The sequence below is a fragment of the Rosa chinensis genome, chromosome 4 (assembly GCF_002994745.2).
Source record: "Rosa chinensis cultivar Old Blush chromosome 4, RchiOBHm-V2, whole genome shotgun sequence".
NCBI lineage: Eukaryota > Viridiplantae > Streptophyta > Magnoliopsida > Rosales > Rosaceae > Rosa > Rosa chinensis.
In genome coordinates, this window is record NC_037091.1 from 29,430,389 (window position 1) to 29,453,398 (window position 23,010).

Below are 23,010 nucleotides of genomic sequence, written 5' to 3' on the forward strand. Positions count from 1 at the left end.
ATTTTCTTTTGCCATACTTTGGATGACTATTATCATTGCTAGCATTGATCTTCTGCCTTTGTGGCGAGGTGATGGGATCACCGAAGCCCGTCTGCCTTTGTGGCGCTGGTTACTGTCTTTGTGACAGTAATGCTGAAGCCCAGTATCCTAATCGCTACACTTAGTGGCGTATGGGTATATAACGGGAGTATATGGGAGTACTTTAGCCTGGGAGGCTATCACCCGAGCCTGGGAGGCTCATTCGTATGGTTGTCTTCTTCCCCTACTTTTATATTACTTCTGGGCTAGCGGGGTCTAGTCCGATGATACGATACTCAGCAGGTTTGAATTATAGTTTCCAATTTCCTGGTTTAAAGAAATATGTTTTATAAACGTTGCATGCATCGAGGTTTTATAAATTTAAATCTGTGGGAAAGTAATACAACTTCATTTCTTTTAAATGATTTATTTGGTTGTTTATTTTTGTCCACTCACGCTGATGTGTTTTTCAATTACTTTCCCCTGGGCCCTTCGGTTTCAAATGCCCAGTTTGCAGGCTAAATTAGTTGAGGTCGGGCGTACATGGAGTCGAGGCATAGCCAACAGCATTGCTTCCGCGTACTCATTCTATTTCTGTTTTCGTTGTTACCTAGTGGGTTAGTATTGCTCTGATAATCTATGGGATCAATATTGTATTGGGGTTAAGACAATTATATGTGAAATTGGAGTTGTGATTTGGAGAGCAGGTGGCTCCAGGAGAATAAGGATGGATGATTTAGAAGTGTAAATGTTTTCCTACAGGTTTTGGGTAGCCTACTTTTAGGGGAAGTTTCGCCAAATTTTTAGTAGAATTTCTTCTAAAGTGAGCCCCGCAGGGCCACTTCGGATTTCGGGGTGAAATCTGGGGTGGGTCCTTTCAATCTCATCAAAGTGACAATCTACAAAACGAGAGGAAAGAGAAGGGCTCTAAGTAGCAGACGATCGGAAGCCTCATATCCAACATATATGCACATTGGTCTCTGAGGATCCATCTTGGTGCGTCACAGCAGTGCAATTGGCACATAAACTATGCACCAAAATTTGCGTAAGTTTGAGATATCAGGCTCGTACCCAATCACTAGCTGTAACATAGAGAAGAGTTGGGTGGCGGTGGGTCGTAAACGAATTAGTGTAACTGCATGTAATATTGCATAACCCCAAGCGGAAATAGGGAGATTGGTGCACATTACTAATGTCTGAGCTACCATTTGTAGCTTTTTAATGGTGACTTTCACGAGACCATTTTGGGTGTGCACATAGGAATAAGATGCTCAACATCAATCCCCACGGATATGCAATAGTCATCGAAAGACTTTAATGTGAACTCTCCAGCATTATCAAGTCGAATCGACTTAATAGGATGATCCAGATATTGAGCTCGTACTTGTATGATCTGTGCTAGGAGTTTAGTATAAGCAGTATTTTGAGTAGACAATAGCACGCCATGTGACCAGAGTGTCGATGCGTCAACCAACACCATAAAAGATTTGAAAGGTCCGCGAGTTGGTTGAATTGATCCACATATATCCCTTTGGATTCTATGTAAGAACTAAATGAGATCTTTCATATCTTTTGCATAGGACGACCTTGGTCCTAATTTCCCAAGGAACACGCTTTGCAGAATGAGCGAGGGGCCTTATAAATAACAAATGAGGATCCTAATCTTCAAAAAGAGGGTAAGGGTGACCTCAAAACAATCATGTATGATCTAAATTTACCATCACCAAGAGTAGAACAATTTTCCTAAGCTAGGAAGCATACATGGATTGGAGAAATGTAATCATGCTTGTCCTATCAGTCCTAATATTAAGAAAAGAGGGTGGGAGGCAACGATAACCTAAAAACAATCCTGCATAATCTAAATTTATTATCACCAAGAACATAACAGAATCACAAGGTCCAGCACTAAAACTATATCATATGAAATATAACCCATAATTTAACCTAGAACTGTAGTTTTCTATGGAAGAGACTGCAAAAAAACTAACCAAAAATTGAAACAAGAGGGGAGGCATATGACCCCACTACTTCTGACAACTGGAGAATTTCTCTCAACAATCTTTTGCTACTACTTGGTTGACCTCTAAAGCATTATCTTTTTGGCTTGGAGACTGCATGGTTGCTTCTATTTTCAAGTCCTTGATTTGTTGTTGTTGCTGCTGTTGTAGAGGTGGTTGTGGTTGCTGTTGTTGTTGTTGTTGTTGTTCCTGCATGTGTTTTTGTTGAAGTTGATGTAGTTGATGCTGCTGAAACTGATGCTGTTGCTTCTGAGATTGTATCTGGAGTTGTTGAAATTGCTATGCAGTTAGAAAAGTGTGCATGGCTTGATTGTTTGGATAAAATTGATGGCCAGCACTAGGACCAGCATCAGCACAAGCACCAAAACAAGCAAAGTTCATCATAGTCCACCATTTGGCATTGCTTGGCCAATCAGAACTTTCAGGTGCTGAATTTCCTCTTTCAGTGCATCATTAAGTGCTATTAGAAAAATAAAAAAAAAACATTTTCTGATAAGTTTTAATCTTATCCACAAAAAGGCAAGGAACATAAGAACAAACTAGAATTTAAGTTAAAAGAAAACTATACTATAGTGTGACTCCAAAACTCGACAATCTAGACTCTCTTTGTTCCCTAAGAAGCTAGACTTCTAGATTTAATGCTATTGGCTTTATTATAATATGAGTGAAGAAAATTCTAATGATATGTCATCCACTAATGGGATGTCTACAAGAACATTTTATGGAGCTAAAAATTTAAAACCGTATAGGCACCAACCCCATGGTTAAGAATACCAGAATTTTTTACACATATAGGCACGAAACCCATGATTAAGCATCATAATGAATAATAATAGAATATGCAAAGTGCGGAGGAAGCATTATTGTCAACAAAATCAATGGTCATATTTTCTTTAAGGATTAAATTTAGTTTACTCCCCTAAGGTTTGGGGGCAATTTCATGTTAGTCTCTGTCCTTTCAATTTAATCAGTTTACCCCCCAAGCTTTCCAATTTCAATCAGCCGTGTTTAATTTCTACTATTTCGTCTAATTTGGACCGTTTAAGTCTGACTTTTGAGGGCTAAAATGGTCATTTCAAGACAAAAAAAAAACTATAAAAAATAGAAAATGATTTTTTTTTCATTTTAAAAATTTTTTTTCCATCTTTTTTTTTTATATATATAAATTTTGTCTTCAATCTATACACCACAAGTTATAATATGTTTATAAAAACAAAAAGATACTCTAGGTGGTTGAAAGTCGCTTGCTGATCTACGATATTTATAACATATCTCCGATAAAGAGAAGAATTTTAGCATATATCCCCAATAAAGTGAAGAAATGTCTGTGTAAAATTATTTTTTACACATATTTACAGATAAAGTGTAAAATCGTGAAGAAATATTTGTGTAAAATCATTTTTTACAGATATTTATAAATAAAGTGTAAAATCATTTTTTACAGACATTTCTTCACTTTATTGGGTATATCTCCTAAAATTTTTCACTTTATCGGAGATATATCACAAATATCGTAGATCAGTGAGCGGCTTTCAACCACCTAGAGTATCTTTTTATTTTGATAACCTATTATAACTTGTGGTGTATAGGTTGAAGACAAAATATATATATATATATAAAATAAAAAAGATGGAACAAAAAAAAAAAAAAAAAAAATCCCTTTTTTAAATAGTTCTTTTGTCTTGAAATAACTATTTTAGCTCTCAAAAGTCAGATTTAACGTTCCAAATTGGACGGAATAGTAGAAATTGGACACGGCTGATTAAAATTGGAAAGCTTGGGGTAAACTGATTAAATTGAAAGGACCGGGACTAACATGAAATTACCTCCAAATCTTAGGGGGGTAAATTGAATTTAATCCTTCTTTTAAATAAGCTCAAAGGGAAATGAATGAGATAACGTATACACTGAAATGAAACGAATAGAAAAGAACATATACTCAAATAAAGCTCTCGAATACAGTTTTATAGGCATGCATAAATTAGTTATGTATAGATATGATCAAGATCAATTAAAGACACTAATAGCAAAAATCTACTCCACTTGATAAACAAGCAGTAAAAATGGTCAAAACAATTAAATATTTATTTATAATTCAACAATAAAAACAAGTTAGCAACTAAAATGTAACGACTTGAAAAAAAATCTTGCATCATTGCCAACTCCAACACCCCCCCCCCCCCCCCCCCCCCCCCAAAGAATGGCAAAAAGAGGTACTGGTTAAATTTTGCAAAAAAATAATAATAATAATAATAAATAAAAAAGAGCAATGCCTTTGCTTGATATTGTTGAAAAAAATATTTTAATCCAATAAAAGTAAAATAGTAAAATACCAAATTAACTGGATTACGTGATGAAAAGTGGTTAATGCACCCCCACACATGCCTCCTACTATTTTTAAATCTTTTTGTTTTTCCCATTTATGTTCCACAAGATTTTTCTTAGCCATAGACCATTCCAACAAACTAAGGGTCCATGATGGAGATATTAATAAGGGAAAACATCACCAATGGTCACTAAGTTATAACTTATTCGACACTTAACTCACTGTATTTTCAACAATATCACTTAACTCACTCAGTTTTACATCCGTCTTTCACTTAACTCACTGTCGTTAATTCCACCGTTAAAAGCTATTAAAATTGAGGGTATATTTGTCTAAACACTAAAAAAATGCATTTTTAACTTTTTTTTTTTTTTTTAAAGACAATTTTTTTTCAAATTATATTTAAGTTAAAAATATCATTTTTTTTTTAAGAAATCTCATAAATTTAAAAAATTGAAAAAAGTCTAATAAATATAAATTGAGGGTATATTTGTCTAAACACTAAAAAAATGCATTTCTAACTCTTTTTTTTCCAAATTATATTTAAGTTAAAAAAAATCATTTTTTATTAGAAATTTCAGAAAATTAAAAAAATTGAAAAAAAGTCTAATAAATGTAGTTTTTTAAAGTATAAAATGATTTTTAAGTGTTTTGACAAATATACCCTCAATTTTAATGGCTTCTAACGGTAGAATTAACGGCAGTGAGTTAAGTGAAAGACGGATATAGAACTGAGTGAGTTAAGTGATATTGTTGAAAATACAGTGAGTTAAGTGTCGAATAAGTCATAACTCAGTGACCATTGGTGATATTTCTCCTATTAATAATAGAAAATATGAGAGCTAAAGAGAAAATGAACTTATTGAAAATAATCATGAAGGTAGAAATTGTCCCACCATCTTGCAAGTGAACCTGTTGTTCCATTGTTTGCAAGCACAGTTTCAGTTCACTGTTTTCAGCAGTCAGCCCATTTGTGTCACTCTGCATAAGAAATTAACAAGAAAAACAATCACTCGTTTTCCTCAATACATGTAAGCAGTGGCGGAGTTAGGAATTTAAGTTTATTGGGGCACAAAAAAATATAAATATAAAAACATACAAAATCTTTAAATGTAATTTCTATCTATTACAATGGTAATTGTCCTCGACTAGATTTCATATTACATTAGGTTGACAACTTGAAATTGGAGGATGACTTCCAGGATCAGAAGGATATTTTTCATTAACGTTGGGACAAGGCTTTTCAGAATTACTGTCATTTTTCTTTGTTTTTTTTACGGGGGATGACTCCAATGAGGTATTTATACTCGACAACTCCTCTGCACCAAGATTTTCTTTTCTTTTAAAGTATCTTAACATATTTGAATGAAGAATAGAGAAGTAGTAAGAACCAGAAGAAACGACTACATCAATACTCTTCACAAAAGAATTGATTGAGAATTGTTACTTGATGAGATATATATATATATATATTGATGTAATAGAATATTTTATTAATTGTTTTTCTATTGGACTTGAAAATCTAAAAGTAATAAAGAAATAGAAATCAATAAACGTAAAAGGATATAGGAAAGAAAAATATTATATGATTCGTATAAAAAAAATATTATAAGATATTAATAGAAGGCCAAACATGGGACGGGTAAAGCCCATAAAAAAAAAAAAAAAAAAAAAGAAAGAAAGAAGAGCACGTGAAGATGATTGAAAGAGTACATTCATCAGGTTGAGAAAATAATATAAAAATATGTAGTATAAACCTGATATTAATATAATATTAATATTAATATGTATATGTATATATATTAGTTTTTTTTCTGAAAAGTTGAGTGAGGCACGGGACCCTGTGGGCCCTTGCCTCCCTCCGCCCCTGCATGTAAGTTAGTTAAAACTAAGGTGACTGCAAATTTCCCAAATTGATCTTCTTGTGAAAAGATGTATTTTCTCGTGATCGAAGATTGAGAGAGGTTGGTGCTCAATTGTAGAAGTATGTATTCCCGAAAGAAAAGTGAAGGAGTGAGCAATGGTTTTGGGATGTGGAGCTTCTATGGGAAAAGTCCATTTCGATGGAATAGAGTAAGGGATGAAGATGTAGGGCTTCTGTGGGATAAAGTCCATTTTGGGGGAATAGAGTAAGGGGATGAAGAGGTGGATCTTCTGTGGGATAAAGCCCGTGTTCGGACCTCCAATGCATGAGTATCATCTGAGTTAAGAAATAATTCTTATCAGGGAAAATTTCACAAATGGTCACTCAATTATGACTCATTCGACACTTTGGTCACTCAACTATTACACTCTCAATCACTTTAGTCACTTTGTTAATTTTTTTCATTAAAAAAAATACTCCTTGGTGACTAAAGTGATTGAGAGTGTAATAGTTGAGTGACCAAAGTGATATATTTGAAACCTCAGTAACCAAAGTGTCGAATGAGTTATAGTTGAGTGACCATTTGTGGAATTCTCCCTTCTTATCATGCAATCTATTATTGGAATGTTATAGTACCATTTGTCTCTATCTAATGCAGTTTTCTCTAGTTTTTACAAAAAACTTCTTGTCCCTTGTATCGTGCTGTTGTTTTGTTTTTATCCAGTGAACACTTATTTCAAGAGGAATAATCAACTAGACATTAGGGTTAAGCTTATGGAAAGCACCTGCAAGAGAGTCAATTGAGCTGACAACGATGTTGCGTCTGTTTGCAAGGTCTGAACATTCTGTTCAAGCTCTGCAATGTACTGCATCTTCCTTTCCTTTGACCTTGCAGCTGACTGCCTATTTGCCCAGATCCTATGCATGGCAAAACATAATAAATAAATAAATAAATCATGATGATGATGTTCAAACAAAACAGAAATCAAGGCACCATTATATTCATATTACATTTCAAGTGAGAAAGTAAAGAGGAGGGAACCTATAAAGGCATAAATAGAGATACAGAAATTGAACCATACCTGAAACATTAGAATATGTGGAACTTTTATTCAATAAGAACAAATTATTCACCTCTAATTATAAACATACTGAAAAATTTTCACGAACTTGAAGTAAAAATCAGAAACTTTTGCTTGAAGTAATAATTTTTTAGAGGTATGCTCCTTACATACATTGATAAATAACAATACTGTTTTTTTTATTTTTTTTTATTCTAGACGACAATGTAACTCCCCACCCCACCTCTGATGCCAGTTAGATTTGAACCCATGACCTGTATAATGTTCGTTAGGCTAACTAACCAATAGATCATGGCTCACCGACAACAAGACACTACTACTAATAAAATGGGAACTGCATAGTAACCAACAAGCTCTAGAGTAGAACTATTGAGCAGTACAAATAGTGTAGTAACAACAATTCAAAATAGACTAAGTTTCACTTGTTCAAGTTAAATAGAACATAAATAGCAGTACTCAGTCAAAGGATAATAACAACTGAAGAACTTAATATCAACTCAAAAATAATACAAAATCCATTCACTTCATCAAATATTGGTCTATACAGACATATCTACGAGTAATCAAAAAATACCTCTTTGCACGTTTTGGATCAATTAGGGCAAGTTCTGAAAGCTTGGTAGCTGACATGGCTTTCCTGGAATCAGCTGCAAACATCTCTTCTGAACTCGACACCAGCATCTCTGTTTTGATTGTTGTTGATCCATCCATTGATTGGCTATGCTGGTGCCTAACTCTGGGTCTCTCATGAATAGCCATGCTGATATTCTCTGTAGAACTAGTGACCGCTCTTGTTGCTGGAGCAGCTGGTGTAGCAGAAGCTGATGGTTCGCCCATTTGAAAGGCTGATTTAGCAGATGAAGAATTGAATTTGTCCATATCAAGGTACATAGACAACAAGTCTTCCTCTGTCTCATCTGAAAATGAAGGACCATCGGCAACACCCACAACACCAAGGTCACTATCAAAGCCAATATCATCTGGAAGGGTCACGATTTCTGAATGGGCACGTCTATGACCCAATTTTCTTGGTGGGTAATCTGGCATTCGGCTAATATCATGACTAAAGTGATTAGATTCAGTGGACATTCCGTGACCAAAATGACCTGGTTCTACAGTAGCACCAGAGGCCAATGGTGGAAATGATGGTGATGAAGAGGGTTCAGTTTTCACATTGTAAGTCGGCAAATGACTTGAGTACCTGCCCGATGGTGGTGGTAAACCTTCACCATGCGCAGGAGACTTGTCCTTATCCATCTAGAATAATCACAAACATTAAAATGTTACATCCAAACCCAAGAAATGAGCTCAACTAGATGATAAAAATAACATTTACCCAGGATCTATGGTTCAGTATTTACCAAACCCTGCAAAGCCAAAACATCCAGTCACAACTAGTCAAACAAATTTCATTTTTGAAAAGAAAGAGAGCTTTATTTTTGGATTAGAACAAAAATAGATTGTGTTTAGGTTTTAGACAAATAATTGATTACTAGTCAAGAAGTCGAGACTGGATACGAAACCAACCTTTATCACATTAACAATTGAACATTATGCCACAATATATAATATGAACCAAATTTCCATATGACAATGCAAGAATTCATTTCTGCTACACCAAAGATATTAAAGCAGCCAACCCAAAGAATCAAAATTCTTTAACAGCTTGTTCAAATGTAATACACCAAACCAATCAAAAATAGATAAACAGACAAATACACAATCAAAGCAAGAAATTTGGTCAATTCATGAAATTCAATTTTTTTCATAGAGTAGAGAATTGCAAGTAAAGTGTAGCATCCCATACATGCAATTGAAATTAAACCAAGAGGGCTTACAGATGAGATGAAGAAGAATGACTGGAATTGAGTGAGCTCTGATAATCAGCGATGCAAACGAGGATCTGTAAACTAGGATTCTATCTAGTCACTAGGTTTCATTCATTTCATTGTTGGGAGATATCTGGAACGAGGATGATGGTGGTGGTGTTAGATGGTTTCTTTTCACTCAAAATGTGCCAATTTATACTAATGACATTAGACTTCTTTAGTAAGAAGACACATGTATTTATCTGATTGGTTGGGACAGCATTCAGACATACTGTCTACTTGGTCAGTCAACCTTGGTTGCTCAAGGCCTGAAATTAACTTCCTCTTTTGTCCGGGTGTATTAATTAACTTCTTACTAAAATTAAATTTCTTTTTTTGAAAAATCTAAGTCTTTTGCCACCAACTCCCTCATAATTCTACGCACTCTTATGTGTGTTAATTAATATATATTTTAACAAGAACCGAAAAACATAAAAGAAGTGAGTAAGAAGTGAGGTGTGTATCAAGTTCTTGTAATTCTATTTATTCTTTATTTTTTTTGGAGTTTTGGGATTTTTGATTGTTCGTTTAATCACTCTATAACTAGATAATATATTTAGCAACTTAAAGATCGATATATACATGTTTCAATACTATAACTTACGTGAAGAAACCTATTTGTAATTTCACTCATAGTTTTAAATTTCACCAGCTAGCCGATCTTAGCAACCCATTAATTTTTTAATCTTTTTTTTATTTTTAGAATTGCATTAATTTTTTAATTATTGTGTTCAAATTAGTTAAGAAATCATTAGTTATTATATCTATATGTCTCAAATTTTAATCTTATTAAAGGTTGTGGCTAGTAATTACCTCTTACCATAATTTTTTTTTTTTGAAAAATCTAAGCCTTTTGACACCAACTCTCGCCTAATTCCACACACTCTCATGTGTGCTTTTAGGTCCATAATTACCTAGTAATTATTCCCCTAATCTTGCACTTTCGCTTAACCTTTATGTTTATTTATATTTATTTATTATGTTTTCCTTATCATGCAAGGAAATGATGGAGAAGCTTGGAAATGCACTAAAAACTCAACTTTAGCACATTTTTCTACTCGGCCGGCTAAGAGAAACCGAGCTAGGCAAGGAAGGAGGAGTGTCAGACTGACCAAATGAACTCCAAATGAGTTGAAAATTTCCAGATATGTTCTAAACATCCTAAGGATCATTTCGTATGAAGAATGCAAGAGCTAGTTCGGAGTGGAAGGCCATCAAAAGATCGGTCCAATTTTCTAACTAAAAGACTAAAACTGCAAAACCGGACTGTAAGGATTCCGGCAGAATTTTCGGCCAAAATACGGCGAGCTAAGCTCTGAAATTTTACATGGTACACTCATGGAGGGACATTTGGTTTGAAGAAGTTGAGGGCCAATTTCTAAAACTCGGTGGAGATTAAATTGAAGGAAGATAGGAGAAGAAAGTGCGCAGACGGACAAAAAATGGGTCAACGGTGGTCAACACCGGATTCCCGACATTTCCGGCCGAGTTGGCTGGCCGAGAACATGTGTGGAGGACAAAGAAGGGCTCACTAGGGTTAAAGACTTTAGGTGGGAAGACTTTAGGTCTAGATTATTTTGAAATTCAAAATTTGAAAGATGACAAGTAGTCTCATTCTTACACCTTACACCTTTGTCTCTCATTTATTACCTTGTTCTCCTACACAATGACCCATCTACCCTTACTCTTTCTCCTCCATCAAAATATCTATGGGCTTCCTAGGTGGAGTCAAAGACTATATCCATAATTTGTGCTTACACATTTGTCAATCACATCTAGCCCTTCATTCCTTTTGATCTCCACCCTTGATGTGGATTGCCTTGGCCTTTAAATAGCCCTTTCTCTCTCCCAAAATTGTGCAACCCCTGATAGGAGCATTTTTATGCGACGTTTTAATAATTATTTCCTCATATTTTTCTTAGTTATTTCCTTTATTTAATCATTTTTAATTTAGTTTTTATTTTATAGGTACATTGAAATAAATGGAGAAGAAATGAGCTGAAATGAAGAAATGGAGTTTTCCTGGTCCGACTAGGAATCCCAGTCAACGCAGGAATCCTGATGAGGCTAGGAAACCTGAAGGCATTAGGAGACTACATGGCTTGAAGATATTATGGGAGATTAAATCTGAGTTTTGCATGGGAAATGATGGAGATAATGTGGCAATCAAGGAGATTACGTTGAGAAAATCAAGGGAGAGTTTCAAGGGATTGTGCAACAAGAAAAGGCTCACAAGTCTAGATTCGTTCCTTAATTCCCTCAAGATATGTTGGCTGAAATTAGAGAATAAAATCTGCAATTTTAATGTGGAAATCAAGAGAAAATCAAGGGGAGGACATTAAGGATAAAGCCATGGAGAGATTTAAGGGAAGAAAGGTCCAAAATGCATCCAGATACATTATTTAGGTTCATGCCTAGATATTTGGCCGAAAATTAAGAGAAAAATCAGAAATAATCTTGGGAAAATCAGCAACAATATATTAGGGATTGATTTTGGAGCTTCCTGATTGGTTGAATAACATGGCAGAGCTGACGTGGCATTAATTCATTGGTTGGAGCTGTGTGGTGCAACCAGAAAATTCCTTGGAAATTAAATTCATGAAGCCTTGCCTTCCCCTATATATACCCTCCTCTCTAGACGTTTTACACACACCATCACACAACAACACCATCAAACAGAAGAACAACACCACAACACCTCTTCAATCAGAAAAATTCTCTCCATTCTCTAGTTGCAAAGCTCTGCGTTTTCAAGCAAGGAGAGGAAGAAGAAGAATGAGCCGTGAAGATCATATCCTCCATCATCCATCTTGAAGGCTTGCTTCCAAGATTCAAGATCCAACCATCTAGCTCTCCATCTCCATCTCCACTCACGGTGTAATTCGTTCCTTTTCCTTGTAACCTTTTTGGTTTCCTTGTTTGATTTCGTATGAACTTGTTTCTAGTTAACAAAAACGTTTAGGGCAAAGTTTAAGCCCAATTTCTATGTTTAAATAAAGTTTTCAAATTCTATAATTGAGATTCTAAGTTGCTTATGTGAGTTTGTTCGATTAAATTTGCTTTACAGAAAACTTTTATATGTTTATCTTATTTGGGTCGACACTTATAGGATTTGCATGTAATTGGTGCTAGGTTTAAGAACATGAATCAACTTTTTGCTTTGTGTAACTTGAATCAAAAGTAGTAAAGGTTCTGGACAAGAATCGAATTTAATTGAAGAGGATTGCAATTAGGTGGACTTTTCCATAACTAAGTTGTACACTTGAGTTGATAGCCTTTCTCTATGTGTAATGCGTTAAACATGTTATGATTAACTAGCTTTCTAGTGCTTGAATGCATGTTTGATAGGATTGATCTAGGTGCTTTCGCTTAGGTTAATTACCATTGAAAAGTAAAATATGGGAAATCATTTGCTTTCGAATGTTTCACATGATCAACTCCTTTCTCATGACTTAGATGAACAATTATAGGGTTTGAATCGAATTTGATTACATGGAATTGGTTTTGATCTTTGTTCCTTGCGTTCCACCCTTGTATATATGTTTTTACGTTTTCTTTATTTGATTTACTTTAATTTTTGATTTTATAATTCTTAAAACCCCCTTTTGTGTTCATTTGTATATATTTTTGTTCTTTGTTTTATTTTTGTAAATAATACTTTTTACTTTTATTAATTTGTTTTTGCAATTACAGGTGTACCCTCAATCCCCGGAATAGAACGATCCCTATTTACTATATACTAACGATGACATTTCAGGGTTAAATTATGCGCTTGCTTTGAGCTGCATCAACCCCTTGGTTCCCTCATTTTGGAGCATCAAAATCTCTCTTTTCTCTAGTTTTAGGTTAGTTTTTCATACCTTGTACATAGTTCTTTGAGATTGTGTGAGAAATAGGTGTGTAGGCACTTGGGTTTCACCAAAACCGAAGTTACTAGACACTCTAAATCAATCACAACACTTGCTTTCACATATCCAAGCCCTTGTTCTTGAGCTTTGTGGATGTGTATGGTGTTTTGGGTTGTAAAAACCGAAAATCCCATACCTTGAAGCAATTCTCTCATCATTTGACATCTTTGAGAGCTAGTGGGAGGTTGGGCATTTCTACTCTTTTCTCTTCCTTCTCTCTTTAATTTGATGTTCATAGCTTGTATTTGTCATAGCATGTGTTCCTAGCCAAACTTATGTGCAAATAATGTAAATTTCCGTGTGGTTTGATGTTATGCATGTTTTGAATCTTTTGGCTACTATACTTCCATGTATCCTAAGTGTGTTTATAGATTTATCACCTAGAAGCATGCTTTAGGACATTAATACATAGGAAACATGAACTTGATAAACTATTGATTCCGTGAGCATGTGTAGTTAAATATGTGGTGGCTTAGCTTATTCCTACTCGAAGAAATAAGTTGCTTGAATTTCTTACCTTGAAATTAAAGCATGATGTTGTGAGTTTAGGTTCCAGAAGATTTTAGGCTCACGGCACCATAGGCCATTTAGAATCCGGAAGATTTGAATGGTAAAAAGGTTGTGTAATTTAGCTTTGCTTCGGAGGAGATTGTTAAATTGCATGATTAGTTGGTTTCTTGGTAGCTTCATCAAAGCACTAAGGGGAAATTTATCAAAGCACATTGTTACATTAATTTGGGGTTCATATTGTGTATGAGTAAGGCTAGTTGCGATGCCTAAGTCTCTATTCTTCTCATTGATTTAGTCTCTACCTTTTTGTTTGTTTATTTTATCTTATGAAACTTAATTTACTTCATAAAACTTAAAATCAACCAAGCCGTTCACTACCACAATTGTTAATACCATCCTCATGATCTTTAGCTTCCAAAGGGCTAAGGTTGTGAATTTGTAAAAAGGTAGACCTTACATGTGTTTTCTAGGTTTATTTTCACGGTAATCTAGCTAGGGTAGAGTTACTCAATCCCTTGGGTACGATACTCTTACTTTTTTCCCTTTACTAAAACTTGACCTCCTAATCTTTGGAGTATGAGACATGATACACCAAATTTGCACTTATTTTATACTCAATGATGTCCCCAACATGTGCTATATAGTATTTAAGTAGGAGCCTAAAGAAGTGAAGTAAAAAGTGGGGTGTGTATCGAGTACTTGTCATTCAATTTATTCTTTACATTTTTGAAGTTTATGGATCTTTGATTGTCCATTTAATCACTCTCTAACTAGGTATTACAACTTAAACATTGTCATATACATTTTTCAATACTATAACTTACGAGATCAAGAGAAGAACTCTATTTCTAATTTCACACATTGTCTTAAGTTTCACAAATCAACACCCCCCCCCCCCCAAGCAACCCATTAATTTTTTAATCTTTGTTCTTTAAGAATGACATTCATTTTTAATTAATATTGACAGGACTCACCCCGAATTCCACCCTGGAATCCGAAGTGGCCCTGCGGGACCCACCTTTAAAGGAGATTTACCAAAAATTTCGGCATAACCTCCCTTAAAAATGGTTAACCCAAAAACCTGCGGAAAACCAAAATTCACTTCTAATTAACCAACCACAACTCCTGGAGCCACCCTGCTCCCAAATTCAAACAATCATCCCAAAGCTAATATCATCGTACATAATCTCCAAAGGTACAAGTTACTACAATCACCAAAGTTAGGTCATAGACCTCAAATATAATACATATAAGTTGGGTCACATATCCCTTAGTAATCAGAGCATTCTAGGAATATAAAAAGATGAGGAATACAGTAGGTTAACCAAGTAACCTACAAAATGTGATGGCGGAAGCAGGTGCGGTCACTATGGCTCACACTCGAACACCGAGCAACAATACTGCAATCTGGGCATTTGAAACCGAAGGGCCCAGGGAAAAGTATATAAAAATGTTAGCGTGAGTGGACAAAAATAAATAATTGAAAGAAAAAGGGTTTTATACTTTTCCACATTTATCTCAAAAAAAACTCCCGATGCATGCAATAATTAAAAAAGGACCGACTAGCCCCGCTAGTCAAGAACAGCAACAAAAGAACATGGGGAAAATGGGTTCACCATACGGGAATGGAGCCCCTCAGGCTCAACCTACCCTCGACTGCCACTCACACATAGATTGTGCGAGGAGGAGAATATCACCTCGACTACCACCCACGTGAGGAGGAGAAAGCTACCTCACTGCCACTCACAAACACAAAGTAAGTGAGGAGGAGACCTATTGACATGACCCGCGTATGGTGAGTTAGAAGATCGTCAAAAGCCAGTAAATCTGTATAATTTCCCCACTTATCTCGAAAAATCGGAATCTAATGAATAAAGACGTGACCCCGCACGCCAAGCTCATCTCAGGTTCAAATATAAATAGGGTATAAATAAGTATAGATTTCTGAATCCGCATAAATCAAAATCCTCAAATCGAGCATAATGAATCTAAATTCAAAAGTTCAAACCAATAAATCATTCAATAATCCAAACCAAAATAAAATGCTCGATAATTAAATTGATAAATCGATAAACTCAAAACTTGCGGAATATAATTTGCATGCATCAATTAAAATCAAAGGTCCACTCACAATATGCGGTCAATCCTGACGTCGCTCGTGATTCTCCTCGTATGGAGACTCCTCTCGTCCTGTACGAATAACAATCATAAATATATAATTCACAGGACGGAACTTTAACTTTACGATACTTAATTGGAAATTTAAAACATCCCCCTTCCTAACATCCGACTCCTCAACCCTCTACAATTCCCATCCTTAATACTCCATCCATATTCAATCATCGATAAATAAATTCTAGAGTGAATTCGAAAGAATTCCGGCGATCGAATTCACATAAATCGTTAATTAATCAATTAAACACAATTCGTAATTCCTCCAATTTTCACCAAACTTCATACATTACATTCTACAATCGTTATAGAGTATATGGGGTTAAAACGACAATTAAAACACTGCTTTACGTGCCTCCACGCGCTACCTACAGTGGCGGCGCGTGGTCCCCACGCGCCGTCGGCGACCTCCTCCGATGACCACCAAACTCCGGCACTAGCATCTACACAACAAGCCCAAACAACTTCCAAACTACAACATCATCCAATTTTACCTCGAAGTGGTCGAATCAAGCCGGTGAAGGAAAGCCCCGAAGCTTCAAGAACCCTAGAAATGAAAAATTGTCAATTCGACTTCTACAATACAAATTGGAATGAACCACCTTAGGGGAAATAATCTCCATCAAAAACCGAACCTTCGATGGGAATATGGTGGTCGGAGGTGGCCGGAATGGCCGGGAATCGGCAAAATCCCAAAACTGCAACCGGAGCACTTCTTGCTTCGATCTGGGCTTTCACGGCCAAAACTCCCCAATCCCAGGTCACTGGTATCACGACCGGGTTGAGGCGCCCCTGTGGTGACCGGTTGCACGCCGGATGGTGGCCGGAAAGTGAGGAATCGGAGGGAGGAAGAAAACCCGAAGGAGAAAGGGGGAGAGTCGGGGGAGAGGAGAGAGAAAGAGGGGTGGGTTTCCGGTTTTGGAAACCTACCCAGGTAACTTTCCCTATATATCAAAAATTTACCATGAACAGTAATTTTCGTAATTCACTCATAACTTTTGCATACGAACTCCGATTTTTACGTACCACATATGCACGCGCTCGGTTTAACGCCCTCTACAACTTTCATGAAGGAAATTTTCTCAAATTATTAACTCGCAAAAAGTCAATTTTTAACCACCCCTAAACGTTAAAATTATAACCGCGAACGGTAACCATAAGGAATTTCATGCAACTCAGTAAAAAGGGTATAACAGATGTGGGGTGTAACAAATATAGTCAAATTAGTTAAGAAATCATTCATTATTATTATCTATATGATATGACTCTTATTAAAGGTTGTGGCTTTTGGCACCAGCTCACAAATTCTTTTGACAATAAAAAAAAAATCACAACACCCCTTTCAACTAACTTAACTACCCTCGATACAAAGCTAGAGTCATAAACTCTAGTTATATTTTAGGGTGGTTCTATTCAGACCTCTTAATTTGCTCTTTGGACCTATCTAAATTTTTGTCAAAATTTAATTTCTATTTTAACCCTCTTTTATGATTAAAAAAAAAAACTGAATATATATAAAATGAATACCAATGATATGCAAGAGTCATTATTCTAAAAACACTCTCTTCCTTCACAATTGTTCTTAGCCAATTGACAAATATGAATCATACAGTTTTTTTTTTTTTATTCAAAATTTGTGATGCACTTCATAACTCCGTAGCCATGAGAAATTAAAGAGGAAAAAAAGAATGAGTAAAGAGCAGATTACATCACTTGAGATGTGCAGGTGGTTTTAAATTATGCAAAACCCATTAATTTTTGTGGGTTTTTGGGTTGAGAACGTAGCCTCTAGCTTGGCCCTTCTTCTGAACTCCAACACAATTACACTTGTAGTTCTCAATTGAATACTCTGCTATATGCATGTATTTATCCCTTTTGATGAATCTGTCAATGGCCCTCCACGCCATGTATAGAGTTTAGACTTTAAAATTGGTAGTGTGGTCATATATTAATCATTCCTCTCCTCTTTATATATATAGTTCCTTACCAGACAAAGATAAAAAAAATTTGATGTTCAAAGGAACTGCATATATTATAAAGTTTTTTTTTATTCAAAATTTGTGATGCACTTCATAACTTTGTAGCCATGAGAAATTAAAGAGGAAAGGAAGAACGAGTAAAGAGCAGATTACATCACTTGAGATGTGCGGTATTATGAACTGCGTGTAGGAGGTATAAAAAAATAATAATAATAATAATAATAAAAGAGTAAAATACAAACAAGGACAAAATAGGAAGTTTGTTGAAAAAAATTGGGATGGCAGCTCCAAAGAGCAAATTAAGAGGTCCAACTAGAACCACCCAATATTTTAATAAAAAAAAAAATCAAACTAGACACCATCGAGCATTCAAGCCACCCCACATATTATTTTCTAAATCGTTAATCCCTAAACTTATACAAGAAATTTATCATGTTTAAAATGATTATTTGGTCGATAATTGGCTAGTATATTTGATTTGTGAATTGCATGTGAGAAGTGATTGCCACAAAAATCAAGTTCGCTGGCTATAATACCAACAAAATGCTTCATCTAATTATGAGAAGTAAAGGAAGTAAAGCTTTTAAAAGTTAAATATTAAAAAAGACGAGTAAACTTTTATTTTTTAAGGAACGCACCCCACGCGCTCACCCTAACCTAGGCTTTGTCTATGTTCCCATTTGTGCTCGTCCGGCTATGTCGCGGGGCTAGCGTAGGCCTTCGGCTTCCCCAGCGAGCGTCGAGTGTGGCCGGACAGGATGTTGGTATAGGAGAATAGTCTGGTGATCGGAGATTAGGGCTGAGAGGGTTCATGACAAGTCTGTTTCAATTGCTGGCTTTGGCGGCACAGGTAGAGGTTTCACAGCAGAAGGTGGTGACAGATCAGATCTGACCGGATCTCAATGCGAGCATTGGTTGTATGGCCTGTTGGATCCTTTCGGATCTTGTTGTAAACCAGTTGGAGGAAGGTTGGGGTCTGCAATTGGTGTGTGTAACAGAGGCTAGTAGAGAGACTTACAGTGGGCTTTCGCGATTTAGGGTTGTGGTGGGGATGTGGTGTGACGTCCCGAACCCGAATTCACCGGTTTACTAGTTACTTGGAAGGTGAACAATCTTTACTTTAACTTTTACTATCGTTTTAGTGCTTTTAGTGGCCCTAAAAGTTGGCTTTTTGTTCGGGTCAAAATTTGAGAAAATGTTCTTCATGAAAGTTGTAGAGGACGTTAAACCGAGTCCGTGACATGTGGTACGTAAAAATCAGAGTTCGTATGCGAAAGTTATAAGCGAAAAAGTCAAGTTACTGTTCATGGTAGAAATTTGTATAAATAATGAAAATTTACTGTGGTAGGTTTCCAAATCTGGAAAACCCACCTTTCTCTCTCCTCTCCCCTGATCTCTCCCCTTTCCTCTTCGGGCGATTCCTTCTCCCCTTCGATTCGCCACCTCCCGGCCATTAACCGGTGGGCAACTGGCCACCACGTGATCGCCTCTTCCTCCTCTTGACGCTAATGGCCTTGAGTTTCGGCGATTTGGCCGGAAAACCCCAAATCGAAGCAAGGAACCTCACGGGGGCAGTTTGAGCTTTTCCAGCGATTCAGCCATTTTAGGCTGTCTCCAGCCACCAAACCAACGTCGAAAGTGTGGTTTTTGCCAAGGATCATTTTCCCCCTAGCCTTGAGCCACGATTTGCAGTGTAGAGGGAGAATCGATCAAAACCCGATCCTAAGGTTCTTGGATTTTCTGGGTTTTCTTCACCGGCCAATTTCGAGCACTTAAAGGTAAAATTGGAATGTGCTGTAGTTGAGAAACTTGTTAGGTTTGTTGTGATGTTGCTGCTGCCAAAATTTGGTGACCACCGGCGCGTGGGGCCACTGTAGGTGGCGCGTGGAGGCACGTAGGGCAGTTTTCTAACTTCAATTTTTAGCCTATTAAATCCTATAATTTATGTAGAACTCGTAAATGTGAATTTGGTTGGAATTGAAGAAAAGTTTTGTTGATAATGAAATTTCCGGAATTTAGAATTCCATTACTGATTTACGAGAATCCGACCGTCGGATATCTCTCGGTTCTACCTTGGAACCTTTAAATTAACGAATTGGTATTAGTGGTATAATTTGGGTTGAATCCAAGAAGAAGTGAAGATATGATTATGAGGATTTGATTTTAGGAATCGTATTTAATTGCTGAATCGATATTCAGGAATTATAATTGTGTATAGGGCGATATACCGAGCTATTACTCGATGAAGGAACTCGTATGCGTGATCGCCTAAATTGTACTGTGAGTGGACATTTATTTTAAATTAAATGTGCATGCAGTATATTATTATTTTCATTATTGAGTGTTATGATTTTATGAGCTTGATTTCTTGAGATTTATTATGCTCTATGAGTTACGGGATTTTTAGTGGATTTCTTTCCCGAGGGCTTTCAATAGATTTTTCAAGGTATTTATTTATGAGTTATTGAGTTGAGAAATGATTTTCGGGAAGTGACTGATTAAGAAAATATTATGAGAATTATTGATTTCGAATATCGGTTTTTATGAGGATTCACGAGTATGAATGTTTCATCTAATATTTGAGCATGATTGAATTATCGAGATTTATTGAGCTTTGAGCTCCGCACTTATCAGCCTTGAAGTTAGATTGAGATTTCTTTCCAAAAGCATTTATTGATTTACAGAGTATTGATTTATGCTTTCGAGGATTTATTGAAATATTGAGGTTTGAGTTAGCGAGATAATCCTGAGTTATGCTTTCGGTGATTTATTATTGATTTATTGAAGTACTATCGAGTTTCTTTCCGAAAGAAAGTAATTGAAAGAGGTTGTTTCCAGTTTATTGAGGAGGCAATCAGTCAACGCATGCATGCATTACCTAGTTGGCAGTCCCTTCTAGGTAATAGTCTGGTTGGCAGTCCCTTCCAGACTACATCTCGGTTGGCAGTCCCTTCCGATGCGTCACCTGGTTGGCAGTCCCTTCCAAATGACATGAGATAGTTAGTTGGCAGTCCCTTCTAACTACTTGTGGTTAGTTGGCAGTCCCTTCCGATGCGTCATTGGGTGGCAGTCCCTCCCAGATGGCATGAGATGACTAGACAGCAGTCCTTTCTAGTCATCAAACGAACCTCTTGAAAAAGGATGTTTAAAAAAGGATTGTGGATGAGATTTTAAGAGATTGCAGTAAAGGTGATAATTTAAAGTATTTCCAAGATTGTTACTGCATGCGAGGTTTTAGAGAATAACTTGGGAAAGCATTAAGTTTTATTTATTCATTCGAAATTACTTATTTTTCGTCCACTCACTCTAACGATTTTTTAAATGTTTTCCCCTGGGCCCTTCGGTTTTAAATGCCCAGTTTGCAGGCCAGTTTAGCTTGAGGTCGAGCGTACTTGGGGTTAAGGCATAGCTGTCATAGCTTCCGCATTATAAAAGTATCGATCCTTTATCTTGTATTCTATTCTCTTGTACGCCTGTACATTAGATTGCTCTGATAACCTATGAGATTAATATTCTTAAGTTCAGAATTGTTTGTGAAATGGGAGATGTTGTGATATAGGGAGCAGGGTGGCTCTAGAAGAATAAGGGTGGATTATTTTAGAAGTGTAAATTTCTTTCTACAGGTTTTTGGGTAGTCCACTTTTAGAGGGAGTTCCGCCAAATTTTTGGTAGAATTTCTTCTGAGGTGGGCCCTGCAGGCCACTTTGGATTTTCAAGGTGAAATCAGGGGCGGGTCCTGTCATGTGGCGACGGTGCTCTGTCGACGATGGTTTTGGTAGCGGTAGCGGCACGGCTGATTATAGCGGCTGCCTATGCAGCAGTTTTCCTGGGCTGGGATCATTGGCTGGACCTTTTTGGCCTTAGTCCTGTTATGGGATTGTTCTAGGCCTAATGTGTCTTGGGCCTAGGGTTCCACTCTAGGTCGAAGATGTTTTATTTTTTATGTTCAAGTTTTTAGTTATTGTTATGCTTTCTTATTAGTTGCGTCAATAAGTTACTACCTTTTTTTGGTAGGATGAAGTGGCCTTGATCCCGGTCTATGCATCTTATGTGCCTTATTTGCTCTAGTAGGCAACGATTTTCTTGCAATGGCAAATGGTAGCAACCTCTTAGTTGCAATAACGTGTCTGCTCTAAGTAGGCGGCGAGTTCTTTGCTTGGTCAAATTGTCGCTGCCTCCTAGTAGCAAGATGAAACTAAGTGTCCAGGGCAAAGCTGTGCTATTGGTAATGATGTTTCTTCGTAATAGTATGTCACCACATTTGTAAAGCGAATGAAGTAGCCATCAGAGCACTATTCTCTAATTGGTACTTGCTATAATACATTATCTTAGTTGAGACTGTTGTTATTATCTCATGAAGTTCTCTTGATACTTATTATAATCCGAGGTTTAGGCACCATGTTCCCCCCCCCCCCCCACCACACACACACAAACAATGTATTCTGCAGTATCATTAATCAAGACTTGAGGGCAGCCGCACCGACCCTTATTCAAAAATAAAAATAAATAAAAAATAAAGCTTTTAAGCATGCATTAGGTGAATGATCCATATAGTTGGTTTTATCTTAATTTTTGTTAAAGTCTGATCTCTACTCAAAGTATTCATATATTTTTGTAATTAAGATAATAGGGGCATGCTTCTTTATTCCTAATCACAAGTTATATATCCAAAACTTGGCTTCTGCTTCGAAATGTGAAATCTTCTTGTACTATTGTACATAATAAAATTTCATATGCACATCCAAATCTTCTTTCATCATTTAAATATAATTTTATTTGCACTTGTCCAACGACAAATAACTAAGTTTCAAGAAATCAAAAGGAATTAGTGAAAAGGTATGTTTCATAGTTTGTTGAGTACTAATGAGAGCTGGAAAAAGAAAGAGTTTTTCTATTGGAACCTCCAAATTTACTCACTTGACCTCTATGTTTTTTACACCTCCTATCAAATTTTCAAATTTCTAAATTTACTCATTAAATCTCACTAAAGTTCATCAAATAACCTCACTCATATAATTTACAACCAAACTAAGATCTTTATAGTAAAAAACTTTAGTCATTTCAGCGATTTAATTACTCTATAAATCTTAATTACATATTCATTCCTTAATCAGATCTCTTATCCAATAAAAAAAAAATCAAACACAAAGTATTGAGTTTTAAAAATTAATAAAAATAAAATAACATGAAATATTATGTGATTTTTTTTTATTTACTTTTTCTTTTCTTTTTTTCTGTGAAAAAAAAAATATTAATAATTTTTTC

The 23,010-nt window shown here is 36.0% G+C and overlaps 1 protein-coding gene across 1 annotated transcript; it reads right to left on the bottom strand.

Moving 5' to 3' along the window:
* Positions 1-1,873: 1,873 nt before the first annotated feature.
* LOC112200083 (probable transcription factor PosF21) lies at positions 1,874-9,264 on the bottom strand. The gene is given in 7 exon segments (XM_024341097.2): positions 1,874-2,258; positions 2,260-2,417; positions 2,420-2,496; positions 5,259-5,343; positions 7,012-7,144; positions 7,883-8,565; positions 9,147-9,264. Coding segments are annotated over 6 exon segments (1,245 nt in total). The 5' UTR covers positions 9,147-9,264; the 3' UTR covers positions 1,874-2,149.
* Between the last annotated feature and the right edge of the window lie 13,746 nt (positions 9,265-23,010).